The following is a 22,900-nucleotide window of genomic DNA, read 5'->3' as shown; positions in this document are numbered from 1 at the left end:
AGTAATATTTGCATTAATACTGTGATGTTTAAGTTAATAAGAGTTTTACTAAGGTGATAACATGTATGATAATAAGCGTATCTTGAGACTTGAGTTATGCATTGTGCTATCTTATATAACACTTACAAAAAAGAAAATATTGTCCTATTTGAACTCGACTCATTGTCCATGCAACATTCCACGAGTAGGCAATCCAGCTAGCCAACTTTAGAATCAACCATCATAAGTAAGGAAATAGGAAAAGTTTATTTTCTCACCTTAAAGATAAGAAATGATAGTATCTTTATTTCTATCTCCAAGATCCACGTTACCATTAATGACACTTATATCATGTATCTAGATCTATGGATCTAGAAAATTCTACATATACAAAACTCATAAGACCAAGTAACTCAATATGAATTGTAACCTACTTTTAGATACATGACTCTTATTGTACCATGAAAGTTGAGTTATGTATTGTGCTATCTATGAAATTAATATTTGTTAAAAAAAGTATCATATCATCATCAACCTAGTAAGTAATGTTGATTTTTTAAGTGAAAGTGACTAAATTATATAATTTTTGTACTAATATCTTAATGAGTTTTATCAAATAACTTGTTTAAAAAATATTACGTTAAAGATGGCTAACAAAAGTTATTCAATTTTTAGATATAACATTTGTTAGATGTTTTCTTCACTTCAAAGTTCAAACACTAATTTCCAACAACATATTCAAATTAACTGAACAAGTTTAAGGTTAACCAATTAATCCAAAAAAATCATTAAGTGTAGAAGACAAGTGTTGACATAAAACTATATATACACCGAATAAATGATCAAAATATTTAGAGAGAGTACCTCTAGCTAGTACATCAATTCTCTTAATTAGGGTAAGTTTAGCTTCTCATTTAGCAAGAGAAGTACAAAAAATGGAGTGGAGTTACAAAATAATTGAAAAGTTTTTCTCTCTCCAAAATCTATGCTTTGTATTTTGTACCTTTCACTTAATGAGAGTTGAAGCCTCACTAAATGAAACTCATATTTTGGCGAAGGAGACTCTAGGAACTTTCTGTCCAAAGAAAGTTGTGACTTACTGAGCAAGAACTACATGTCAAGTGGCTTCAATCATCAAACTCACTATTAAGCGAGGCTTACATTTTGCTCAGTGAAAACTTGCAAACCAACAAAACTCCTTCCACACTCCTCTCTAAGGTGCATCAATTTCCTATAAAGGAAATTAAACAAAGTCAATAATTTTAAATTTCACTCCGAGTTATTCTAATTTTTAAACATTCATAATTTAACTAAAAATAGAGCAAATATCACATTAAATAGTGGGAAAAAAAATAAAAGAGATGATTGATTAAATTTATGATCTTGGATTAGCAAATATATCAATTATCATTCTTATTTGGTTTGAACTTTTGATTGGGCCATTTATTTAAATCCAAATCCAATCTGATTGGCAATTCCAATAACATCAGTTTGATTAGATGAAATGAATAAAATTTGTGCATTTTTTTAAAACTCAGAGAACTAAATTGATAATTAAATCATTTTCATTTTCATTTTAAATATGTTTAAATTAATTAAAGATTAGAAAAAAGTAAGGATATAATTGATAAAAGAATAATTAATGTAATTTTAAAAGTTACAAATCAAATGACAAAAAAAATCAAAAAATCTGACGATTTAAAAAGAACGAAGGGAGTATCATATTATATATAATATTATTCATTAAATAAAAGTTTATTATTAATATTTAAGAAAAAAAATATTTTTTAAGAACATAGGACACTAAACTGAATTGGAACGACTTAAAACATAAAACTTATTCTAGAAAATATACGGAGTATAATTTAAAAACTAGAATTTGAACAAATCAATCTTGGACTGGATTGAGTAAGTGATACTTTTCCTGAACTTAGTGAAACTTAAATGATATTGCTTATATATTTTTATATGAGGTTAATCTCTTATATTATTTATATACAAAATGGAAAAAATATAGCGTAGTATTAGAGGCGGTGGACACGTGGGAGAGAGTGTAAGGAAGGAAGCTGCATCCATCCATTCATCCATCGTCGTCGTCAAACCAAACCAAATCCTATATCTCGCATTCTCATTCACTCTGCCCCCAATTCCAAATCCCCATTCCCTAACCCTAACCCTAAAACCGAATCTTCTCATGAAACCTCCCACGCCACACTCCTCCGTATCAGAATCAGGTTCGATTCCCTAACCCTCCACAAATCGCTTTCTTCTCTTTGCAGTTTCTCCATGGAGGGCTCTGCAGAGGATTTCGGAGCCCCCGAGTCATGGGAGGTCGCTGATTTGGACGAGTCCATGAACCGCTTGAACCTCATGCTCTCTTCCAACAACGATTCTAAGCAACCTCACCAACGTGTCGCCGATGATGACGATGCTATGCCGCCTCCTATTCCGCCTCCTTCGTCCAGTGGCGACGAGGTTTCCGATGACGTCATCAATCAGGTTGATCAGTTCCTTCGCGAAGCTATTCAGAACCCTCGCGAACGGCTTTCAAGTAGGTTTACCTTCGAATCGGTGGAAGACATTTATTTATAAGCTTTTCTGAGAGAAATTGCTACTTTGTTAAGCCCTGGTGAATTATAATAGACTCCGAAGGTCTTGGATTACTTTTTTTGGGGGTGTTGTGTGTGTGTAGACTCGATTAGTGCCCTAAATTGTCATTAAGGAGTTGATTTAGGTTATGATTACTGATAAAGTTATCGGGTTGCAATTAAGTACACTGCTTGTGGAATTTTACATTTGTGTGGTCTGATTTGAGAAACAATTATAGCATACTCTCTCTACTTTCAAGTTTAGCTATCATATGAAAGGATTTGCGTCTCTAAAGTGATAGATTCTTATTTAAATTGAAATTCATCTCGCTCTCTCTGTCCCCCTTCTCATCAGCAGATATAATTCCTTAATTCTCACCTCTACAGTGAATGCCTCATTTCAGAGGATCCAAATCCCATATGAAAGCTCTACCAAGCTGCCTCCTGACAGTGATTTTGAGTTTGAAGCGTGTGTTTTGTATGTCTGGATTTGTTGCATAGGCCTTTCCCTGTTCCTTCCAGATTTAGAGTTACTATTGTGTAGATATTTTTTTGGGGGGAGATTAATAACCCCTTCCCAAAATCAAAATAGAGGATGCAAAAAACAAAGCTTATTTAAAATTTGACGCTTAAATGTTCTACAGTTATTATGTGATGCTGTTTCTTGCGAGTTGCTACTTTTATAATGGATTTATTATGCACTTATGCATGCATTATTTGTATGTTATTTGTTTAGATCTAATAAGCTTTATGTTCTTAGATTGTTATATCTTGCCCAACTGATTAAGGCTTCTAATTTGATAAATTCAGTCTTGAGGATGGAGCAAGATGTTGAGAATTTTATTCGTGATCCTACTCAACAGCAGCTTGAATTTAAGCAGCTTCCAACATCCTATTTAAGGCTGGCTGCACACCGGGTGGCTCAGCATTACTCATTGCAGTCAATGGTTTTACTGGATAATAGTTTACCAGATGGTTCTGGGTCAAGAATTATTGTTCGCAAAACCTTTGAATGTAAGCTTCCAGTTATCCGCCTTGCAGACATCCCAGTAAAATTATCACCAGAAAACAGTGCTGTCATGAAGGTTGCAATCAAACAGAGGCCGCAAAAGTGGACACAGATGCTCAGCAATGCAAATTCAAACTCTGTGAAGAACAATAACTCTAAAAGTGTGGAAGAGAGAAAAGAGGAATATAATAGGGCCCGAGCTAGGATTTTTAGTTCAAGTAATAATGGTGGTACTGTAGGTGGGAAGCCAGAATGCGAGTCAAGGCAGCAGGATAACTCATTGCATGGTTCCTTGGTGGTTCCTCGGGTGGAAGATAAATCAGCTTCTGTATCTGATGTCACTTCTGGTAGGGGCCTGGTTGAGTCTTCTACTAATACCAATAGGGCTAGAAGTAGAACAGAGAAGGAGCCAGTTGGTAGGTACAGGCAAAACAATAGGGTGGCTATATTTCGGGACCGTGAGGTTGACCGCAAAGATCCTGATTATGACAGGAACTATGATAGGTATGTGTGCCTTTTACCTAGTTAGTCATGCATTTGTCTGTTAAGTTTTGTGACCTTGTTGTCTTGTTCCTCTTTGTCAAAATAAATGGTTTTAGTTTGCTGGCATGAATGATTTGTGACCTGTACATGATTATAAATTTTTGCATGTTTATTCATATTCAGATCACATTTTCATTTATCTTGTAGTTATGGAGTGTAGACAGAATATCTAACCAAGGCATTTGGACATGCATTTAGCATACATTAAGCATATCCTGTCCTGTGCGCATTTACCGGATATTTGCTAGCACTTCTGTCATATTGAAGATTTAATTTTATGTATCCTCTCTTGTTTGAATGAATAATTGAAAATTGGCTTTGGTTAAAAAAATATTCAGATTTTCCTGTCTGTTTGCAAGTGCTCTTCAAACCTAGAATGATTTGAATGACTGTTATGTTGTTATTTAATACTAAAAATATTATAGAAGCAATGCAAAATATTTCTGCATTATTGTGAGATAGTAGTGGCAAGTGATTATATTCCGGGTGGGGGTGGCGAAGCAAACCAACTCAATCGGTCCCAACCCATAAAAAACGGTTGGGTTGGGTTGAACCCATTTTGATATTGGGTTAAAAATCCAATCTTAACACTACTCTTCATGGGCTGCGGGTTTGGATTGGATTGACTCACCATAGTTTTTTAAAAAAAAGGGTTATATATGGGTGACCTATGGGTTGACCCCAACAATAGCAAAGCTTTATCCCACTAGGTGTAGGCTCTATGGACCTCATGACCCCATTCAACTTGGTTAAAGACCAAAGTTTTAGAGAAACATTAATAAGAAAACAGAAAAAATATAAACCATCCGAACATAACGATATCATTAATTATTCCATCAAAACATCCTAATAATTGAAGCATCAAATACATCCACCAATGACCTTAAAGGTCAAAACTAGAACCATTAATACTTTTAGTTCATTAACACCAATAAGTCCATAACCACAAATAACTCTTGATTAACCAATAAACCACAAAGCAAATGCCAATGGCCGTAGTCAATACTGAAAATGAATCAATAATGGGTCAGTGGGTTGAGTTATTCAACCCAACCTGCCTCGTTTAGTGGCTTAAATGGGCCAAACCAATTGGTTGAATCCTTTTTGCCATCCCTAATTCCAATGTTTGTGTCTATTATAAATCGTAAATAATTATAACTTTTCTGCAGGTTGGCTGAAGTCATGGAATTTATCAATGTCTTTGTTATTTTTTGTTTGAAATTTAAAAGTATCACATTTGTATTTGAATTTTTCTTTCAGCATATTCCTATTGGGTCTTGCTCCATTTATCACATGATTGTCTGTAATATTTATGGTTGCTGTCAACCCATACTCTGCGTGATTTCTACAATACTATAGACTTATAATTTGTCTTGGAATGTTGATTTTGGCCTAACTCAATCCCACGAAATCAACTTTTGAGGTGAGGGTTATCCTTTATTTATATACACTATTTTAGCCTTATCACTAGTTGATGTGTGACTTGGGTTTTTCTCAATACACCCCCTCATGCCTAACACTATTGGGCTTGGTACGTGAATAATATAGCGGGTGGCCCAATAACAGATCTAGGACTGGGTCTGATATCGTTTTAGAATGTGAGTTTAGGTCTAACTCAATCCTACAAAACTGATTTTTGAGGTGAGGGTTGTCCCCCTCTTATATACACTATTTTGGCCTTATCATTAGTTGATGTGGGACTTGGGTTTTCCCAATAACTTTTATTTGTGGATCACTTGTTTGGTATCATAGTTCTTTTCCAGTGAAAGTGATTGGGATATACTTTGAACGAGGAGTAATCCTTATTCCAAGTACTATGCTTGAAATGCCCCAAAATATGTTTAAGCGGCTACCAGCCAATTGACAATATATTAACAAGTTTTTTAGGAGATTAAACCAAAAAGCCAATGTGTCCAAATTTCTTGCATAAAGTATGCATTTAAATGCTGCGTAATGGATGTTCAAGCATCTAGAGATTTATTTGGTTTTAGGACATCTATAGCTGATTTGATGTTGGGATTATGGATTACAATTAATTGCGATTTTATGTTCTTGTTTGTCATGTACATATATTATAGTTATGTGTTGTATTTGACTATATTGAGTTCTGGTTATATAATATAAAAACTGTTATATTTGATGTATGGATTAACCTAATAATTTACTTATAACTTGCATAGCAGGTATATGCAAAGATTTGATCCTGGTTTTGGGTTCAATGGAGGATCGTATGCAATACAGCCAATGTATACAGCAGTATTAAATTACAACACTGAGTTTCCACAGCTTGGATCTGCTCACAGACCCCACCTTTCTGCTGAACACCAACCACGACCTCTTCCACAGCATATACCTGGGCCCTGGGCTGCACAATCAACACCTGCTGGAATTGGATATGGACATCCCGAGACCATGATGCCACCATTTAATCCTAATCAAGTTGGTGCACACTCCTCATCAGCCATGTATCTGCATTCATCTCAGTATCCCTGTCAGCGCCCTGGAATGCCGTTTATACATCATGAACATGTTCACCAACCCTTTGCACAGGTATTAACAGCTACCAAGATCTCCATTTTGTGATTGTTCTAGTCTTATACTATGTTTTAACAAGGTCCATAGCTTCCATGTCAGTGGCTTAATGTCTTGCTTACAGTAAGTTATTACTACTTATATGAACTGAAAGCAAGCAATTCTAAAGAGATATGTAAAGCTTTTGTTGCATAAACTTCCATGAAGTTCAAAGGCATAAAAGGAATTTGATAGCAGTTTATATAGAGATGTAGATCGGCTGTCTAATAGAATAAATAGGTATCTCTAAAACCGTGAGGCAAGTTACTTTCATAGTTGGCCAATTTGATTGATATACATTTATGGGCATACTTGTAAAACTTTTAACAACAACAACAACAACAACAACGCCTTATCCCACTAGGTGGGGTCGGCTACATTTGATCAGTTATAGAGAAATAAAATTCTCTATTCAAAATAATACTATTTTTATGAATAACCTTAAGAAGTTGAACTTATCATCTGAAACTTTATAGATATAAAAGTATAAACTTCAATGGTTATATAATAATAATAATAATTGAATATTTAAAATAGAAAGAAAATTTCTTAGTACACTTGCATTTGACGTAAAAGACCAATCTTATTATTCTTTAGTTTTTCACTTTGCCTTTGAAGTTTGAATCTAATTGCACTCTTTCATGCACATCATACTGCAGTCTCATCAGCCCCCACCAGATGCAAGTTTTGGATTGGCCCGGCCCCGGTGAGGGGCATGGGCCATGCCTGCACCCAATCAGCCAGTGGTATAAGATAAGATCATGGGCTGCTGCAGCTCCAAATTTCTTTTAGCTGATTGGAGTGCAGGCATATAGGCCGAGTTTGGCTGGAATGGATTGGCTTATATTTGAAATATCAGCCCACCAGCATTGATCTATCCCTCCAATCTCGGCTTTGCAAGGATGCTTCCTGCATCTTCCACCAGTCCGTGACTGTGTCCCTAGTAGACATTTGAATTTTTTGAGGAGCTTTTAGAGCACATATACTGTTGATCATGAAGAGTAAATTGAGGACCTCTTCAGAGGAAATGGAGCCAAAGAAGTTTGTGCTTGACTTGGATGAAGGTATGTGTTAGTATAGTATATATGAAAAATATTTTATCATATTTTATAGTCTTTGATTATCCTTTGTTTCCTTATTTCCTTATTATCTTTTAGCATTTTTTCTCATATTTCCTATCTTATCATGTTTTGTTTTCCCAAGTAATTAGCTAAGGTTATGTTTCATATTAAAATAGGGTTTTGTGCTTTAGGTTTTATGAACACACCAATACATTGTAATACATCTCAGTTAAATATCAATTAGTGTTTCATTCTCTTTCATCTCTCTTACTCCCTCTTATTCCTAAAACTCTATTTTCATGGTTTTAGAGTGGTACCATCTTTTGTGACCTATTTTGTCACTGCACCGTTGCTAAGCTCCCTAAAATTGGAGTTCTACTTTAATGTCATGGTTCTTCTGTCAAATTAATCTTCTCATGTTGTGTCAACCTTTTAGCATCTTAAGGCATTTTCTCTTGTTTAGCTGTATTCCTTCATGCTAGTGTGACCCTCTTTTGCTTGTACTCTGCATTCTGTCTGCCTCTTTTTCCATCTGAGCCTCTGCCATGCATTTATTTCTCTAATTAGTTAGAATTATGATTAGTATAAATAAGGGTTAGTGCTTTAGGTTTTATAAACAGGCCTAAAATCATACAATTTCAACAATATGCTTTGCTTAACCTGTTCATCAATTTCATTTTATAAAACTGGGAAAATGAATAAAATGGAATCATAGGCCTTACCCTTTTTCATGTGAACCATAGTGTAAAACAAATTTTACAGTAACGCTTTTCAAGATGATTATGTAATGCAAATAGAGCATTTGTTAAAACGACCTTTTAAGGAATGTGTTCGTTTTGCTGTCCAAAAAAATAAAAAAGGAATGTGTTCGTTGATATTATGTTTTTCTTGTTTTGGCTAGCGACAGCTCCCTCAACAAACTTAAGGGGTTTCGGTTAAAGAGCTCAGTCCGTCATTTGCCATGAGGTTGCAGCAACTTTTGATCTGGAGATTTAACTGAATTTTCCAAGCTCTACTCACTAGTCGCTATCGCTATACTTTACAATATGGTCTGGTGAATTATCCTTGACCTCATGTATAATACATGACTAACTATAGATTTGAGTTTGTATATTTCACTCAGTTCTAACACTTCTTTTTCTGCATTTCCTTATTCTCTACATATATATTATCAATTTTTTTACAGTAATCGGTTATTTGCTTCATTTTACATCCTCGTCTTTTTGTTAACATTATGCAATGCATAAAATGAGACAACTGTTGGCCGGTATTGGTAGGAGTAAGAGAGGGGAAGAGGCAGAAAAAGGGGTGGTGAAGGATGAACTAGGCGATGCTTATGCTGGTTAAACTTAGATTAGAAACAATAAGAAAAGTTAAACTAGATTAGAAACAATACCCAAATAAACTATAGCCCCCAAACCAAAAAAGTAAATTAAAATCACAAAGGAAGTGACGGTTGCTTGTATACGGCGAAGGACAACAGAAGTTTGGAATGCAATGCATGTGGTTGGCTCAACGCCTTGGGGTGCCGGCAAATTTGCAACAACCTGCAGGGTTAGTGTAAGCAGGAGTCATAGAACTCTCCTCCAAGCCTTGAGTACATGGCAGCATTGCCTGCTGGAATTCGGATCGATGCCAACCGCAGAAGAGAGAGATGCAGAATTTGGAAGGATTAATAGACTAAATTTTCGCAAGTATCTTTAGTTGGTTTATTTTAATGTTTCATTTTACAAGATGTCATGTCGAAGCATAGTATATATTGGATCGAAGGCGGTAAAATCAATCTTTTATATTCTCGTTGTTCAAGAATGAAAAATCTTTCTTTTTCATCTGTTGCACTATTTTTTTCACTTTTGATGAAAAAAATCAATCTTTTTTCTATTCTCATTCTTCAAGCTGAAAAATTTTCTTTTTTCTTTTTTTTATTGTTTTCTCATTTCTAGTGGAAGAATTTTGTTTTCAAATTTCTTTATTTGATAAGGTGTTGAAGACCTTTTACAAAATATTTTTAGATTTTTTTATTTAAAAGTATTAATATGCCTTAAATAAATTTTATATTTATGTGAATAATATAACTATATACATCATAATTATAAATAATATAATCAGGGAGATGAAAAGAATCTTATCTTGAAATATGAACTCAAAAGAATGATTTTTTCTTGTGCAAAATCAAATTATAATAAAATTTATAAGTTTCAATCACTATTGACATTATTTTTCCACTTTGAGTGAAAAAGTTGTTCTTTTATTTTTACTTTGGGTGAGAAAAATATTCTTTAAAATTTTCTTCTAGATAGTTTTAAAGACTCTTAAATGATCAAATTCACAATTATATAAATAGAACATAAAATATTCTACCAAACTCAGTATGAATAACGGAATTAACGAGAGAGAAAAAAATCTAACCTTAAAATTTGAATTTAAAAGAATTTTTTTTTCAATTGATTTTTTTCTTGCTGGTTTCAATACCAATTGTTAATAACATGTGAAAAAACAATTATGCTAATATCGTATTAAATGAATGATAATTGTGTATATTTTTTTCAATAGAAGTAACCTATTTATATGTATAAAGAATACAAAATAATTGAAGAAGTTACAAAAAATAAATATAAATAAGAAAACGATTATAAAAGATATGGACAATAAAAAAAAATTATTCATAACAATTAACAAATTAATTTTTTTTTGTTCTCACTTTTTTCTCGTTCAAACACAAAGGATGAGTATTCCCGAGTGATGATCCATAGGACACGGCAGTGATTTAGTTGTGATGTAGTCAATAATTTAATGCCATGTTACATGAAATATGTTTAACAATATTTTAAATTTGAAAATTAAGTGTGACGTAAAAATGACTATTAAAAGGAGATTATTTTATATTACATTTGCTTCAGTTTTATTAGAGGACATTTGTTTCAGTTATTTTTCATAATGTTGACTTTGTCATAATTTGTTATCCATTTTAGTCTAAGCATACGAATATATATGAGCACACCATAATTCCACCACCCAATACTTGATTATCTATTTCAAGTTCTAATCCATCCTGGCATCGTGGCACGTGCCGATAATTAACGTTAAACATGAGAATAGGCATTCAGATTTCATGGTGTGCTACTCTTACCATGTACTCCAACAATCTAAGAACCTCTGACAAGAAAATCCATGTTTTAATTTAATGTATTTACAAGTACCCTTCGGGCAAATAGAAAGAATCGGAAGGCGGATATATTTGCAAAACAAATTCCTGGCATAATCCATCTAAAAGCTAGGGAAGAAAGTTCATCTGCTTGTGTTCACTGTTCAAGGAGAAAAATCAACTTTTGTTCTCAGATTGAAACAGAGAATCCAAAGCCATCGTAAAAACATTGTGCTGATTTTACCATCAACACTTCCTCAGGTATCCACAGTCAGCATCTTGTCTACGCTTGAAAAGTTTTGATAGAAAGCTTTGAAATGCTTGTAAGCAATGTCTATATCTTCCTTCCCACATATTTCCCTTATACTGCAATCCAAGTAAAAGCAGACTCAACCATTTTATATTCTTGTAGTGGGTCAGAGATGAATAATACAAGAAAATAAGAACATGTTTTGCTTCTTTTCCACTCCAGCAAGACTTTTTGCTTTATTTATTACAAAAGTAGAATTTCAATAGGAGGAAGGCAAGAATTTGACCGGGATGATAACTGCACTTAGTAGTGATAAGTAAAAGACAATAGGGGCCTTATACCAACAGCTTGCACCTGATTCTAAACGAGAAATGTAAGCCTTAATCACAAATTGATTTTACCCCCTTCAGTTTAAACATACTAACAAACCCTATCTTGTTAACCTTTTTGGTATCAAGGCTTTATTTTAATTTCTCTTTAAACAAAGTGTTAATGCAAACATCATTTTATACCTGTGCATTGAAAGTTGAGCAATTCCACAGTCAACTGTTCGGATGCCAACTCCAGAAGCAAGTATTGGGCCTATGGTTGATCCACATCCCATGTCATTTCTAACCGCAAATTCCTTCAGTTTGAGTAGACAAAATTTAATTTTTCAGATGCCTCAGTTATGTAATATACTATAATAATCAACAAATCAGAGAAAAGAAGACATAACACTCTTATCTATACACTAATTTTCATTTTTGATAATTCATGCAAGCTTTACTATCTGTCTTCTCTATAAATATATAATTCAAAAATTCCTTTCATAAAGAGAAAGAGGTGCCTCTAGAAAAGTATACTAACTTTAGTAACATACTAACATTAGTAAGTTGCCTCCAAATTCCAATGGTCTGTGAATAATGTATATAAATAAATTAGTAAAATATCAATAATAAAATATATGATTGGTTCTTATATGTGTAATAGGTGAACCTTTAAGCAAATATATTGAAAATTAATTCTAATCAACAATGAGCAAAGATTGTCAAGACTTGCATCGTGGTGATAAGATAGGCCAAAAAATACTCTTTGATTGTTTCTTTTGATACTTGTTCTATTATTCTTGGTTATGGAATTAGGTTGGAATGGGAAAAAAATTAAATATAGTAACTTAAATAATTAAGATAAATTAAACAATTCAAATAATAACTCAAAGAATTAATTCAAAGAGTAACTCCAGTAATTAAGATAGTTTATAGGAAATTTAACTGATGTTGAGAAAAGTAAATCAAGAAAAATATGTAAATCAAGGAGAAGCTAACAGATTAGCATAGTATATGATGTGGCTATTGAAGAGAATTTTATATTTTTGACATGTCAATCAAATAACTTGCAATCAAATAATTCGCACTTCATACTTCATAAATAGATATACATACATGTGTATAAACAAATGCAACCATAAAGAAGAACTACCTGAGTTGGAAGGTTATGGATTTTTCCAACTTCTTTAAAAAGAAAAGATGTGATTCCACTAGTAGCATATCGCTGGTTTGCATTGTGCTTAATAACCAATCCTTTCTGCAGCTCTGGTCGGTGGAGTTCTTCATGCTTATCCATAAAATTTGGATGAACTCCATGGGCCATATCAGCAGACACTGTAAAGAATAGAATCCAAAAGATCCTTTAGTGGTCCCTGATAGAAAGCCAATTGATAAATAGTGAATAGTATTACTAAATCACATAAAATACGCATAATACAGCAGTAGTTGCTGTCATAGAGTCACAGACTCCTACAGAGACGAGTTCCCAGTCCAAACTACAAGGAATTCATGCATAACCTCTTTTACCCTCTTTTTTTATTTAATTAAAAATTTGGTTTGTATCCAAAAATCAAATTGGCATTCTAATAGATCTAGCAACCAAAAGAGAGGGTCCCACACTACACCATTCTTATTTTATATTTACAAATTCTGAACTTTCCATAATTTTTGAGCCCTAAACTTTTCCAGAATCAATTGTAATTGGGTATTCTAGTAGATCTATAACACATGATGGACAACTGAAGTTTGCAAACAATCCACAATATTATAATCAAGCTGATGGTATCAACCCTTGGGTATCATTTGCCTCAAATTTACTTTAGAAGGGTGATAAGTGGATGATATACCAAGAAATGATTGGCGAATAGTGCGCTCAAAAGAGCCTTCACTAACATAGTTATTTGCTAAGTCACCAACTATACGTCTCATGGCCTGAAACATGGTGGGTGCTCCAGCTCCTTGAACAGAACCTGAACCCACCTAAATAGCAGCAGTTAGACATAGCATTGAGAAATCAACAGTAAAATGCCATCATACTGTGATGAACAAATATGCATTGTAACAGGGAAAATCCTATTTTATCTAAATGGCTTTACAGCTTTCAAATGAAGGAACTTTCTCATCTTGGGTTCTTTTTTTCTTTTTCTTTTTCTTTGGGGGGGGGGGGGGGGGGGGGGGGGGTGTTCTACAGGTGCATGAGCAATTTGAATTTAATATTATTAAATGAAATTATTACAAACACATAATTATTTGTTGGCAAGCAAAAATGGAACAAAATCTGACATCTATAAATAAAACATTAAGCACACAAATTAAGCAAGATAAAGAAATACCTCTTCATTGTCAAATAAAGCAACCATTCGAATTGCACTTTCACTTGCTAAGTCACCAGGAGATTGACATGAGTCAATAAGTGCCCTTAATGCACAATAACTTGAGGCCAGATTATCTAATCTTCCAGAAAAAATAAATTCATTGTTTCCACCTCCAAGGCAGCTAGGTTGAGTATCACAAACATTCAGTTCAATATTCACTATGTCATCAATATCACAGTTTAACTCATCTGACAGTACCTGCGAATTAATACAAGGGCTATTATAAAGAATAGTAAGCAAAGATAGGTAATTCTGTAACTAAAACCACAGATAATTTAAAATCATGATGGAAAAAATATTAAACTATTTCATTCTCAGAATAACAGTATTACATTTTACCCTTATCAATTGCTAAAACACCTAGACATCATTCTAGTTTGACCCAATGTGAATTCATGTTAAGTCACTAGTAATTATGGTGTTAGTATCATTTTCGCATAATTTATCAGCTACTCTAATTAATTCAATTAAATCCTTCTCACATGATTTATTTAAGAACTAATATATGAAAGCAATAAAAAATCTTGCTTGCCCTCAATGTAATCATCCCTTTCTTGGACTGAAAATCTTCATTCCCCATCTTCCCACATATTGACATGCCAAACATCTAATGCAACCAATTCATTGGCATATTGCTTTGTAATGAACTGAAGAATAAAAGAATATATAAAAATTAAGTTGCATACAATTTTCTGAGACTAATAAAGTACTACTACAACTATAGAAGAATGGTAATCTGAAAGGTACAAATGTTTCTTATATGATGGTCAGCATCAATTGAATCAATATTGCCAGGTGTGTTTCTTCTTTGTTTTTGGAATTGAAATCAATATCTTTCCATAGGATATTCATGGTTTACTGTCCTCTGACAGTCACAATATGTTCAAACCTATGACAATTCTTCACATTGAACTTGAATGAAGGATAGACAACACAGCTACCTGCATAAGCAGCCGATGATGATGAGCTTTGGATGACAATGCACTATTCTTCTCCTTGGAGTTGGATTCCAAAGAAGTGTCCTCAGGCTTCATTGAGAGTAAAGGATGAAGATGAGTCTCTAGATTTGGTTTAAACCCATCCTGGTTCACTGTGCTAAACAATAAAACAAATAAGAGAGGGAGATAGAATCTGCTGGTAGCTTGCATGTTTCTGTGGCAGAACACCGGTATATGACAAAGAAGTAATGGAAGAAACAATATTGGGGCCAAATATGGAAACCAGACAAATTCCTAAGTTACTAGTAAGTAGTAACACTGTTCTGATATTACAACACAATAGCCAACAAAAATTGAATTGCTTGAATTTTAACAAGGTTGCTTCAATCTGGACAACAATATACCAGCATCCGAATTAGAACAAATATTGAAGAAAACCACAACAACTACATTGTTGACTTTAAAACCGGAAATATCAAGCATATGACCTTACATTTGTTATTCTAACAAGTCTACAAAGCGCGTGATGAAATTAACAATCATATGGTGTGTGTGATGAATGATGAATGATGAATGACATAAAGTCTATATAATATATATACCGGTCAAGATGAATGGCGAGTGTGGGAATGCGCAAAATGGGTCTATTGATTTTGACAAGCTTATGCACATAAGAATTATGGCTACTTCGGAGAATGACTCTGCCAGCAACACTCAAATCCCTATCAAACCAAGTGTACCACAAGCCAGCTCCATAAGTCTGGACATTCACCATGGAGTAGTTACACTTGCAGGACGCCGTTTTGGGCTTCAGTTTGAGGCAGGGGCTGTCGGTGTGCGCCGCTATCACGTGAAAGCCGTCGCCCACATTGTACCTAGGCAAAAACGACCCCGTCAAACAAAACCGTAACGGAACAAAGAAGAGAGAAGGCGAAGAAAGAAGTGAACTGACTTATCTCCGATGGCGAAAGCAACCAAACAGGACATGTTGCGGGTGAAGAAGTAGCGTCCGCCGGGCTTGAGGTGCCAGTCGTGGTTCTCGTCGAGCATGTGGAAACCGGCGGCGAGTAATTGTCGTTTAGCTTCGGCTGTGGCGTGGAATTGGGTCCAGGAGTGGTTCAGGTAATGGAGGAGGTCGGGAACGATGGAACTCGAACCCTTGGAATTGGAATTGATGGAGCAGAAGGTGCGACGAGGAGTGTGTTTTGGGAAGAGGAGAAAGGGTGATGACGAGGGTTTCATCGTCTGTTTCAACCATGGAGAACCAGAGTGCAGTAGAATCTGTGGTCCAGTTATCGACGCCATTTTTTCTTTGAATTCAACTTCACTCTCAGATCGCATTTTAATCTCAGTCATCACATACATCATATTAACTCCCAGTTCTCCGCTTATTTTTTATTTTTTATTTTTTATTTTTACAAAAAGAAGATGATATTTGGTACCAAATGGTCCCACAGGAACCAATATCTTCTTTGGCAAAATACATTAAGAGTTAGTCGAAATTTAAAGTAGCACTATTTGTGTCAATAATTAGTTCTTCACTTATTTTTCGAATACTCATATGCATCCATCTCAAAATATACACCATGGTTGATCTAACAATTATGATTAATTTTGTATGTAACTATAATTAATTTTATTTTATATGTGATTAATTACTCTTAAATATAATTAATTCAAGTACTAGTGATTACGAAAAAAAAAAAAAAAAGAAGCTTGTTTTACAATAATAGCAAATTGCCTTTTCCCCTTTGCAAATGTGAACAGGAGTTACATTATACAAGATATTCGTCAGCTTGAAAGGTTACATAAAATCACTAGCACGAGAATCTCAATGGCAGTTTAGCTATTTTGAGAAGAAAAGCAATCAAGTAAAAATGGAAGATCTGCGACTTTTTTCAACATCTCCACATTGCTGACATGACATCGTTTTACCATTAAAAAAAAAACGAGAGAAAGAACATTGTGAAAAAAGGCCTACAGCTGCTCAAAGTAACAAAGACCTAATTAAATTAGATAATCTAATCCAGCTTGATTTACTGGATTGATTATATTTGCCATATTGCAATAGCATCATATAGTTTAGGTGTAGAAACTATAACTGGATGCATCAGCAATAATATTCCTCAAGCCACCAATAGTAGAAGCCAACATAATGCACACTCCTATGTATATTGCAGCCTGAAAGACACATAAACTGAGGGTCAATGCTGGAAACAGCTCAGAGATCGTCTGAGTTTAGTATTCTCCTTTAGAATGATTCATTTGATGCATCTCAAAGGAAAACTAAAGTTGCTAATGTGAATTGTTAATCATTACCCAATTGATGAACCAGTTGATGCTGAATCTTCTTGGCTTCTTAATTATCAGCCACATTATACCATCAGCCATAGTGCCATACTACCCAATGAGAAATTTCTTGTTGCTTCTTTTTTTTTTTCCTATTTTCTTTTGTTGGTGTTCCTTTCTAATTTTTCCGGGAAAAATTAAACAGATACTTCTCTCTTTGATCAGATTTATATCGCAAAACATCGATAATTTTTTTTAATTATTTTGCTTCAAATTCATCTTCGTCGTTCCCTTTTTTTCACTCTGCTAATTTAAACTTACTTGTTTAGTGAAATAACTGAGCTTGAATTAATATAATATTTAACTAGTCAAATTTAAACAATTCACGAATGATTGAATTTAATTTACTTACAAGTAACACCCCTGCTTGTGCCATTCAAGTTGGACCGAGTGGAAGCAACCGAGTAGACTTCCTTTTTTTTCTTCTTATGAAACATGAAAGCCCAAAAACAAATCAAAATGGCCATGGCATTATTACGTAGCACAACAAAAACAAAATCATAGTTTCCTTACCTACACGGCATGAAAAAATAAACTATAATGAAAATATGATTTTGTTGTATAATTTTTTTCATCCCATATAAGTAATAAAATTATGATTTCATTGTATAATTTTTTCACTCAAAATAATATAACGAAATCATGATTCCGTTATTGTATTTTTGTTGGTCCCAAACAACATAATGAAATCATATTTATATTGTATGAAATGAGTGTTAAAAAAAAATACACAATGGAAACATGATTATGGTGTATATTTTATCAATAGAATCATACTTTTGTTGTGTATTTTTTTTACACCCCTTTTACATAATAAAAACATGATTTCATTGTGTATTTTTAACTAAAGTTTTTAATTAATTTTAAATTGAAGTTACCTTTTTTAAAAGAAATCAAATTAATTGCCATATAATTGATAATTTTTAATATTAATCGGTATCTTTTTTAATTAAATTGAATTAATTGGATAGAAGTTACCAATTATAAACTTAATTGAATTAATTATCTTTATTAATAGTAATTAAATCAATTAATGATATTAATTTGTATCATAATTTAATTTGATTAGAATTAAAAATGAAGTGAAAGAAAATAGTGTGAGAGAGGAAAGGAAATGGTGGGGATGTTATGATGGAGAAGTGAGAGAGGGAGGGAGAAGGGTTGGGGGTGTAGGAATACTTAAAAGGGTAAAATGGTTATTGGATAAGGCTTGACTGTGTCAATAACAATTCTGATAATGACAATAGCAATGTCCTTATAATTTAAGGCCCTCTTTTTTTTTCATCCCAAAACCCAGTACTACCTCCATATACTTATTGGACCAAAGGGAAGGCCTATAAGCAATAATAGGCTAACAGTCCAAGTAGACGTTAATCCCACTGGAGTAAGATGCAAAACCCCAAAAGAAAGAGATATATAAATCAAAACCAGAAAAAAGATGACTTAAGCTGAAAGGCAAAACTAAATTCAATTATGTAATTTCTTAAATTGATTTTGTTATGGTTATTATTAAACCAAGGAGTCAAAAAATGTGTTCTAGGCATGCTTATAGTTGAGAAGGCTCAATAAAAAAAGCTTCATGTAAAAATTTACCCTTCAATGATTTAAATATTTATTAGTATAATATAAATATTAATATAGTTTTATGCAAAGTTTTCTTTTAGTGCGAAGAAAACATTTACTCATTTAGTTTAAATATATTTTTTATATAATTTTCATTCTTGTGTAATACAAATATTTATACACTAATTTAGAAATTAATATATTTGAATATTTTTTTATATTTATACAATTTTCATTCTACGATCCATGTGAATTAATAATAGAATTATTGAATAAGTAATGCAAGCACGGTAAGTATAGATTTTTTTTTCCTGCCGGCAGAAAAGTATAGTACTGATCTTGAGAATTTGTTTTTTTTTTTTTTTTCAATTTTATTAGTTTAGAAATTCAACTCTTTCATTTCATGAGTGGATTTCTTTTTCTTCATTTTAAACATTCAGTACAAGGTTAATGCTTAAAGGTGGTACCTCTCAACCACTCTATCAGTGAGGTATAATTTGGTCGTTGTGACCATGCAGCAAACTGAACAATTAACATATGCATTTGGAGTTGGTGTCGAAGGGGATTGAATCTTGCCTGTGAAATTAATCAAAGAAAATATAAACTAATACTTTATTTCCTTTGTCAAGATTTTTATGTTACATTGCATGCAGACTTTAGGATTTACCCTATTTACTTTGCTATGTCTACGTCAACTGTGACAGTGAAACTAGAACTTAATTCTTCGATTTAGATTAATTCAATGATGACCAATGGCAGCTTTTTCTCATGTTTGTGCCTTCTTTAATTTCTCTTTTGTTATATCTTTGTAAAAAATGGCACATAGTAATGCTCTATCTATTTATCATGTGATCATCGCACTATCAGATTAATGAGAGGTCAAAGATAATCCAGTCAACTTAATCAAGCTCTTGTATTGTACTGACCTATAATTTATTTATTTTTATCGAGAGTGTACGAGGGGTTTAATAAACCTTTTCCAACTAAACATTAATTCTGCAAAAAATAAATGACCCCCCCTCCTGTTCTAAAGAATTACATGCACCTTTTCTGAGCTTGACAAAGTACTCATATAATGTTATAAGACTAGGCTGTTATCTGAATCAATTCATTGTATTCTTTTAGCTGGATGACCAAACGTTACTTCGTGTTCCCTTTGTTTGAAAGTGATTATTTGTTTTATTATTTGATCATATACATGCAAGAGACCAATGCATTTAGCACAATTCAAAAAAAGATGTTATGTTCAACTTTACCGTTCAACGAAGTCCATATTCTGACCTTAATAAGGTCCAATACCAGATGAGAATCAACTTGAGTTAGAAAAAAAAACACTTAGACGCGATCAAATTAATTGACCATATAAAACTCAGAACCATATCAATTTCTTTCCCTCTACTTTCTTGTTATGTTTTTGCCACACAATTAATTATCGTGCATCCTTATTTTTAAAACACAGTTTACTATATTTATTACTTATTAGTGCGCTTTGTGAAATAAGTATGGGATGGATTTAACTTAAACTGGCGTTGACTTGATTATATATGTTGTAATTAATGACCAAGTTAGAATAGGATTGACTAAATACTTTAACATATTATGATGACAAAAAATTAAGATAAATGTAAACTAGTGTCCACACTGGTTAGGAAATTTAAAATAGAAACATTTTAGGCTTAAATATGTTCGGATTTGATTCCTCTGTTATTTCTTTTCAAGTTGTTCCCATGCTGTTCCTTTAAAATGAGTCGTTCTAAGAGTTGTGTTAATATTTTTTTTAAAACGAAATCATTTTGAAGGGACAACTTGAAAAGAGACCGCACATAAGCCAATTTCAATATTTTTTTTAATTTTTGTCTTTATATTTTTTTTCATTTTAGTTCTTACAAAATATGTTTATTTAATTTTGTGTCCTTAAAATACTTTAGATAGTGTTTTAAACAGTAAACAAATCCTCTAAACAGTGAAAAAAATAACTTAAGAATGAAAAACAAAACAAATATATTTTATAAGGACTAAAACAAAAATAAAAAATTGCAAAGATGAAAATAAAAAAAAATACTAAATTACATAGACGAACAAAGTATTTAAGTCAATTTTTTATTAAAAAATATCATTAATGTATATCTATATGATTTTCAATATACTCCAAATATGAATTCCAACAAAAAAAAATATTTTGATATTTTTTAACGGATGCTCTTAGGGGGTGCTTGAAATAGGAAAATTTTTTAGCTATTAGAAATTTAAAGTTGGGAATATTTATTTTCAATGTTCACTTTATTTAAAAAAAAAAATAGCATTCCTAAAAAATAGTGTTTCTTGAGAATATTTTTTAATTATGTTTCCCATGACTTTTTTATTAGGAGTGTAAGCGGGTGTTGGTCACCTACGAACTCGAATTGACCCAATCCAATTCAAATCATTTGTGTTGAATAATTTTTGTGTTTGGTTCAAACCCAAATCGAACTAATCAAATTTGTTGAATTTTTGGTAGGGTCACAGGTTTTAACATCTGAACGTGTTGACCCATTGATTTGTATTAAATTATTATTATTATTATTATCAATATGTGTAATATATAACATATATAATTTTAAATTTTAAAAAATTAAATACTATTATATATTGATTACATAGACTTATCGACCTGGATTGAGTAAACATCAACACATCTTTAACCTTCAAGATCAAAGCGAATAATTTTATTGATTAAAGTCACTTCAAATGGACTTCTAAAAATATTTCGAATCTATTTACAATAAGTAGACCTCGTAATATCCCATTGGTTTTGATAGAAAAAAATATTTGAAACTCATCCTTACTATGCTTATTGAAACTCCTTATCTCGAATATGGTATGTTTAATTTCTCATCTCCCATGAATAGATAGATAGATCGGAGTCAAGTCAGTGAAATAGATCAAGTCGAGTGCGGCAACATCACAAATTTTTTTTTGATAAAAAATCCAACAAGAAGCAATTGTGTCTAATTCATTTAATAAAAAATTTAATTTATAAAAAATATTACGTTTTAAAAAAAAAACATAGAAAATTAAATGTTTTAACCCGTTGACCCAACCCAACCCAAACTGTTTACAAACAGGTTGGTTTGGGTTGGGTTTCATTTTTTTCTTAGAAAATCAACCTAAACTAACCCATTCAAATTTGATTGGGTTGAGTCATGAGTTTAACCAAATTGACCTGCTGACACCCATATTATTAGATTGATTTGGTATTAATTATAAATATTATTTTAGTATGAGTATTTCATAAGATAAACGCTTATTTTTATGTAATGAAAATTTATAATAAATAAATATTTTTAATATATAAGAATATTTTCAACTTGGATGCTTACGTTAGTTGCTTAATCAGTTGTTTATATTTAGATATTGTTGTTCATTAGATATGATCTACGTGTCATGTTGGGTTGCTTAAAATTAAGCTTTGGTTGCTTCTATAAGCAAGAATTGCTATAAGTATAAAAAAAAAATCATTTTATTTAAGGTTCATTTAAAAGGAGTCATTTAAGGGTTGCTTAAAATTATATCATTAAACTAAAATATGTGTGAGTTGTTCAACAATGATGTGATATTGTGCAGACCAATAAGTAAAGAACTCAAAAGGGATGCTTTAATTACACCCATTAGAAATGCTCTTAGTAGTGTTTTGCTTAAATGAATTGCTTAGAGCATCTCCAATGAAGGTTTCTTAAGTGAAGAAACTTGTTTTTAGTGTTTCTTTTCCATGGGAACAAATCTATGTGACAGAGAGAGTTTTTTAAAAATAAGATTTGTATCTTTTGCAAAAGAAATTATTTCTTAACAATAAAAAAATATTTATCTGACATATAACAATATTATAATCAAACTATTATTTAGTGAAAAAAAATATAAAAGTAAATTTTTTGAAGTTTCTAAGAGTTTCTTACAATTGAAATAAAATTGTGTATAAATTATTTATAATAGCATGACGTTGTGACTAAAAAAATAAGTTAAGAAACTTATTTAAAAAATTCTTATTAAAGATGCTCTTAGATAATGATTGATTTGTATCAATAAAGAAATCATTTTTTAAGTCACAAAATTTAATGTGACTCAAGTACTTACTCTTAACAATTTAACGTTAGAATAAACTTTTGTGTAAAGTTCTTAAATGTAACGATATAGATCATATAAATTTAAGATAAATAACTTATTTAAACAATCATGCATTATATT

At 32.3% G+C, this 22,900-nt stretch overlaps 2 protein-coding genes across 3 annotated transcripts; one reads left to right on the top strand and one right to left on the bottom strand.

Annotated features, from left to right (window-relative positions):
- The first annotated feature begins 1,963 nt into the window (after positions 1-1,963).
- LOC100791122 (R3H domain-containing protein 2) lies at positions 1,964-8,940 on the top strand. 2 transcript variants are annotated; one of them, XM_003556221.5, is made up of 5 exons: positions 1,964-2,530; positions 3,378-4,080; positions 6,303-6,669; positions 7,350-7,754; positions 8,653-8,940. In XM_003556221.5, exons 1-4 carry the CDS (start codon positions 2,266-2,268, stop codon positions 7,398-7,400), a joined length of 1,386 nt encoding a protein of 461 aa, XP_003556269.1. In that variant the 5' UTR covers positions 1,964-2,265; the 3' UTR covers positions 7,401-7,754; positions 8,653-8,940. The 2 variants fall into 2 exon arrangements, with proteins under 2 accessions (XP_003556269.1, XP_006606278.1); XM_006606215.4 differs by having other exon boundaries at positions 2,017-2,530; positions 8,659-8,940.
- Positions 8,941-10,908: 1,968 nt separating this feature from the next.
- On the bottom strand, positions 10,909-16,151 carry LOC100790595 (probable aspartyl aminopeptidase). The gene is made up of 8 exons (XM_003556220.5): positions 15,720-16,151; positions 15,370-15,642; positions 14,771-14,924; positions 13,788-14,027; positions 13,302-13,434; positions 12,608-12,789; positions 11,659-11,771; positions 10,909-11,262 (listed from the first exon to the last, which is right to left on the bottom strand). The coding sequence occupies exons 1-8, from the start codon at positions 16,133-16,135 to the stop codon at positions 11,154-11,156; spliced, it is 1,620 nt and encodes a 539-aa protein (XP_003556268.2). The 5' UTR covers positions 16,136-16,151; the 3' UTR covers positions 10,909-11,153.
- Between the last annotated feature and the right edge of the window lie 6,749 nt (positions 16,152-22,900).

The sequence above is a fragment of the Glycine max genome, chromosome 20 (genome assembly GCF_000004515.6).
Source record: "Glycine max cultivar Williams 82 chromosome 20, Glycine_max_v4.0, whole genome shotgun sequence".
Classification (NCBI taxonomy): domain Eukaryota; kingdom Viridiplantae; phylum Streptophyta; class Magnoliopsida; order Fabales; family Fabaceae; genus Glycine; species Glycine max.
The sequence above is the reverse complement of the archived record's forward strand: the minus strand, read 5'-3'. Positions and strand labels throughout refer to the sequence as shown.